At 45.8% G+C, this 6361-nt stretch overlaps 1 protein-coding gene across 1 annotated transcript; it reads right to left on the bottom strand.

Moving 5' to 3' along the window:
• Positions 1-272: 272 nt before the first annotated feature.
• On the bottom strand, positions 273-3440 carry pomca (proopiomelanocortin a). The gene is given in 3 exon segments (NM_001198575.1): positions 273-1218; positions 1898-2021; positions 3358-3440. Coding segments are annotated over 2 exon segments (699 nt in total). The 5' UTR covers positions 2015-2021; positions 3358-3440; the 3' UTR covers positions 273-636.
• Positions 3441-6361: the final 2921 nt, after the last annotated feature.

The raw sequence follows: 6361 nt of genomic DNA, 5'->3' as shown, positions 1-6361 counted from the left end.
TGAGCGACATCTTTGGTTTTCATGCTGGGGAACGTAGCAATATACAGACTACATGAATAATGACTAAACAAATAAAATATTTCATTTTATCAGTTCTGCGTATATGCCGGTAAATAAAAACTGCTTGACTGTGGTTGCTTGCAATAGAATATTTTTATATTTGGAATAATTTCAATAACAATTTTCTTCTTTACCCATCACCCCTATACCCATCCCTCAGTGACAACAGCATGGTTCTATACAGAGTTATGATTTATTAGAGACATTATTACATTAGCAGCTAACATCATTGCTGGGTCAGAGGACAAAGTACTTTTAGCCAATCACAAAGCTTGTCTGTCTCCTAATTGTGAATCAAATGAGAGCTTACTGGATCTACGTCCTACAGTGCTGGATGGGGAGTAAAGGGACTTTCTCTCTCTCCCTCCCTCAACCCCCATGTCCTCTCTCTCTCCCTCCCTCAACCCCCATGTCCTCCCTCCCTCAACCCCCCATGTTCTCTCTCCCTCCCTCAACCCCCTTGTCCTCTCTCCCTCTCTCCCTCAACCCTGATAATGGTATTTCTCCTGTCCCCCATGTCCTCTCTCCCTCCCCCCTCTTCAGCTCACCTATCCTCCCTTCCTCTCTCTCCCTCCCTCACTGCTCTCTCTTCTGCTGTCCGTCTTTGATGATGACATTTTTGAACAGTGTGAGCAGTGGTTTCTGACTGCGTTCGTCCCAGCTCTTCATGAACCCTCCATAGCGCTTACTGGTGGGCGGTCCGCTCCAGCGGAAGTGGTTCATCTTGTACGAGCCGTCTTTCTTCTCCTGAAGACTAAACACCCCACCCAAGCCATCTGCCTCACCCCCCAGGCCCTCTCCCTCTCCCCCTTCCACAGCCTCCAGAGCGGGGTACATGGCCTCGTTGGTGCCCAGCTCTCGTCTCATCTCGCTGGGGAAGCCCTCGGAGGACTCCTCCTCCACACCGTTGGTGTAAACCTTCACCGGGCGGCGCTTCTTTCCCACAGGCTTCCCCCAGCGGAAGTGTTCCATAGAATAGGAGCGCTTGGCCTGGGGGGACACGATGTTCTGCTGCTCCAAGGGGGACAGGGGAGAGGGGGGGGACAGAAGTAAGGAGGGGGGAGGAGAGTCGGAGGGGGAGTTGGGTTGGAGATGCACCTCGCCAGGGAAGATGGGAGATTCGGCGGTGAGGTCAGAACGACAGAGCTGGATGCACTCCTGTGAGGAGGCCGATAGGAGGAGGAGAGGAGAAGGACAAGACCGGAGAGGCGAGGAGAGAGGGAAGAGAGGGGAGGGAAAAGAGTGGGAAGAGAGGGAGAAGGGTAGAGAGGGAGAACCAGAGAGGACAGCGAAGTGGAGAGGGAGAAAAGCGGAGAAGAGCAGAGAGCAGAAAGGAGGTAGAATAACAGAGAGGAGGGAGAAGAGCAGAGAGGAAAGGAGAGGTAGGTTAGGTTGGTAACAGTAAAATGCTGTAACACTCTCGTAACTGCTCTCTTTAAAAAAAAAATATGTTTTACTTTTATTGAACTAGGCAAGTCAGTTAAGAACAATTTCTTATTTACAATGACGGCCTACCCCGACCAAACCCGGGACGACGCTGAGCCAATTGTGCGCCGGCCTATGGGACTCCCTATCATTGTGATACAGGGTCTGTAGTGACGCCTCTAGCACTGAGATACAGTGCCTCAGACCGCTGTGCCACTCAGGAGCCTCTTACATACTTGAGCTGGGATTCAATGTAATCGCGGGTTATAGGCATTGCCGCTTTTAAACTCAATTTCTGATTGGAACATTGCCTTTAAAAGCCACAATGCCTATAACCTGGAATCGGATTAAATCCCGGCCTTGAGCTTAACTTTTCAAAAACATTGCGCTCTCTGCAACGTTTCTAACTCACCAGGATGCTGTTCTCAGAGTTGAGGTCTTGACAACGAGGATTCTCCCAGCACTGACCTTTAACCCCACTGACCACACCCACCACAGCCACAGCCAATAACCACGCAGGACACAGCATCGTCACGCTGCTCACAGGAAAAACACAGTTATACTGCATTCAAAACAAGTCGGAAACTCGGAACCTCTGAGTTAAAATTAAAATAACATTTTTGCGTAAAGCTTCCTATTGTTTGATTCTGTTAGTGGGAAACTCTGATATAATCTTTCTACAATGAGTTTCCAAGTCAGAAATGTCCCGGTGTTCTAGTTCTGACATGTCATGAATGCAGCATTCTACTGACCCGTTCATGAATGTCATCATAAACTGAAGAACGGCAGATGAGTGTGACAAACATGCAGGTTGACGTTTATTATCATGTGTCAGAACTGGCTGTATTGTAAAGATTCATGAAAAAACAAAAATGTGTTTTTTGGTCTTAATTTAAGGTTTGGGTTAAGGCATTAGGGTTAGCAGTGTGGTTAAGGTTAGGTTTAAAATCAGATTGTATGACTTTGTGGCTGTGCCAGCTACTGACCACTCTGCAAAGCTGCCTCCAGAACAACATTCATGATGAAAAACGTGACATAAATGCAACACATTTCTTATCTAATGAAGTCCATAGAGGACATACAGTACCAGTCAAAAGTTTGGACACACCTACTCATTCCAGGGTTTTTCTTTATCTTTCTATTTTTACATTGTAGAATAATAGTGAAGACATAAAAACTATGAAATAACACATATGGATACATGTAATAACCAAAAAGGTTTTAAACAAATCAAAATATATTTTAGATTCTTTAAAGTAGCCACCCTGACTGACTGGAAGACTGAAGGACTGACTGACTGACTGACTTGCGGACTGAAGGACTGACTGACTTGCGGACTGACTGACTGCCTGAAGGACTGACTGGCGGACTGACGGATTGACTGGCTGGCTGACTGACTGGCTTGCTGACTGTTTGACTCACTGGCTGATTGACTGTCTGGCTGGCTTGCTGACTGATCGGCTGACTGACGGATTGACAGACAGACTGGCTTGCTGATTGACTGACTGACTCTCTTACTGACTGATTGACTGACTGGCTTACTGAATCATTATTGACTGTATGAGCTAACACCACTTATCACACTGTTTATGTGAAGAAGTGAAGAATATATACATTTGTCTTATTTACAATAAATGATAGAAGCCCACAGATAGCTGTAGAGGACCAAATGTGATTTAGTCAAATAATGAGCATTTAGTCAATGAGCATTTAGTCAAATAACGTTAATTAATGGCAGTAATTTTAAATGACTAAATAATTATATAATTTTTTTGAAAAACAAATCATTACTATTATCTTCAGAATTCAGTGTTCTGTTTTCATTTTATAATCATTCTCAAATCAAAGGATTAAACATCTGTTGTCACTAACCTGTTTCAAAAGTATTTTCTTCTCTGTCTCTCTCTCTCCTCCGACCAGTCTATCACTTTTCTCTTCCGAGGAGTTGTCCACTTCAGCACTGTTGTCCGTCTGTATGTGTGTGTGTGTGTCTCTGTCTCTCTTTTATGTGTCTCTGGCCCTCTCTTTTATACCTGAACCTGAGTGACGGAGGTTCCTGAGACCACCGGAGGCCACGGGCCACCACCCCCCTCACAGCCCTTAACCCTTCCCTTATGTTACGGGTCAATTTGACAAACACACACACACACACACACACACACACACACACACACACACACACACACACACACACACACACACACACACACACACAGGTGAATTATCAAGGGTATTAACAAGGGTCTGCCATGCCGTCAGACAACACGTCTGCATGCTGAAGGTGAGGGTATGGAATTACTCTGGTCTGAATGGTCCAGGGCTGTGACTGCCATCTGGCTATTGGTGGCTCTTTGTCTGCTGGCTGAGTAGCAGGAACACCCTTCCAAAACGGGGATTAACCGGAGAGGCAGGGTGACAGACCGGATGGAGTCACTGGAGATGGAAGAAGGAGGAGATGAGATGGAGAGATTGGCGAAGGAGGGTGGTTACTGGCTAGTCCGGGTGTCAGGAAGGTCATGAGTCATGACCTCTGTTAACCTCTACTCAGTGACTCAGACGTTCAACAGGGACCTGCTCTCTGTCAATGGCCGTTCACATTAAATTCAATTCACACGTACACACACACACAAACATACATACACACACACATACACACACACACACAAACATACACACACACACACACACACACACACACACACACACACACACACACACACACACACACACACAGGAACTCTGAGACCTCGTCACCAGTGTGTGACTTCATTCTAATTGGACAAGACAAGAGGATGTCCATTAGTGCACCGTCTGACCTTGGCTCGCTGTGTGTACGGTCCTGCGATTGACAAACGAACAAAAACACACACACACACACACGCTGTGGACACACACACGCTGCAGACACGCAGAGCTGAGTGGTTGTGGAGTGCATGGAGGAAGCATTTAGTGAATGACTTCATTGATGGAAACACACAAGTACATCTGAACGTCTCCTCTTAGATGGAACGGTTTATTGACAGAGTTTATCATTTAAGACAAAATGTGAAGAAAAAAATATAATTGCTTTAATGCAATCATCTTTTTCCATTGATAGCAGCTCTAACAGGAGGAAACCATGGCCGTGGTTCAACCCGATTGCAGTTTATAGTTAGTGCAGCTTTTAAAGGCCCTGTGTTTTGTATCATTTTGTACAACACCTGATGAAACTAACACTGTAAAAGTGTGATAAATGTTGTTATTTCCTGATAGTTGCAGGTTGAAAATACAATTTTACACAGGACTTTTTAATCAACAGGTTTTGCATGGGTGGAGTTCTGGCTTGTCTGGTGACATCACCAGGCAGTCTAAGTTCATAGGGGTATACCTAGTCAGTTGTACACCTGAATGCATTCAACTGAAATGTGTTTTCTGCATTTAACCCAACCCCTCTGAATCAGAGTGGTGCAGGGGGCTGCCTTTTTCAACGTCATCGGCGCCCGGGGAGAAGTTGTTGTTGGGATTAACTGCCTTGCTCAAGGGCAGAACAACAGATTTTTTTCCCCCTTGCCGGCTCGGGGATTCAAACCAGTGACCTTTCGGTTATTGGCCCAACACTCTTAACCGTAAGGCTACCTGCCGCCAAATCGGATCAATAACAAAGTGAGTTCCAAATCTCACTGCCAAGAACAGCTAGTTTATATACCCCTCCAATAAGGTCCCTTACTTAGACTAGAGCATACGCAGACCAGCTGGGTGGTGTGTTTACGGACATATTCAATCTCTCCCTATCACTGTCTGCTGTCCCCACATGCTTCAAGATGTCCACCATTGTTCCTGTACCCAAGAAAGCAAAGGTAATTGAACTAAATGACTATTGCCCGTAGCACTCACGTCTGTCATCATGAAGTGCTTTGAGACACTAGTCAAGGATCATCTAACCTCTACCTTACCTGACACCCTAGACCCACTTCAATTTGCTTACCACCCCAATAGATCCACAGACGATGCAAACGGATACTGCCCTATCCCACCTGGACAAGAGGAATACCTATGTGAGAATGCTGTTCATTGACTACAGCTCAGCATTCAACACCATAGTACCCTCTATGCTCATCACTAAGCTCGAGGCCCTAGATCTCAACCCCGCCCTGTGCAACTGGGTCCTGGACATTCTGACGGACCACCTCCAGGTGGTGAAGGTAGGAAACAACACCTCCACTTCACTGATCCTCAACACAGGGGCCCCACAAGGGTGCATGTTCAGCCCCTTCCTGTACTCCCTGTTCACCCAGAAGGCGAGGTCAGTACAGGTGCATCAAAGCTGGGACAGAGAGACTGAAAAACAGCTTCTATCTCAAGGCCATCAGTTTGTTAAATAGCCATCACTAGCACATTAGAGGCTTCTGCACTATATACATAGACTTGAAATCACTGGCCACTTTAATAATGGAACACTAGTCACTTTAATAAAGTTTACATATTTTGCATTACTCATTTTATATGTAAAGTCAGCAAAAAAAGAAACATCCTCTCACTGTCAGCAGCGTTTATTTTCAGCAAACTTAACATGTGTAAATATGTGTATGAGCATTACAAGATTCAACAACTGAGACATAAACTGAACAAGTTCCACAGACATATGACTAACAGAAATGGAATAATGTGTCCTTGAACAAAGGGGGGGTAAAAGTAACAGTCAGTATCTGGTGTGGCCACCAGCTGCATTAAGTATTGCAGTGCATCTTCTCCTCATGGACTGCACCAGATTTGCCAGTTACTGCTGTGAGATGTTACCCCACTCTTCCACCAAGGCACCTGCAAGTTCCCGGACATTTCTGGGGGAATGGCCCTAGCCCTCACCCTCCGATCCAACAGGTCGCAGACATGCTCAATG

The sequence above is a fragment of the Salmo salar genome, chromosome 09 (genome assembly GCF_965601325.2).
Source record: "Salmo salar chromosome 09, fSalSal1, whole genome shotgun sequence".
Classification (NCBI taxonomy): Eukaryota; Metazoa; Chordata; class Actinopteri; order Salmoniformes; family Salmonidae; genus Salmo; species Salmo salar.
Note: the sequence above shows the minus strand (reverse complement) of the source record. Positions and strands in the feature narration are given on the sequence as shown.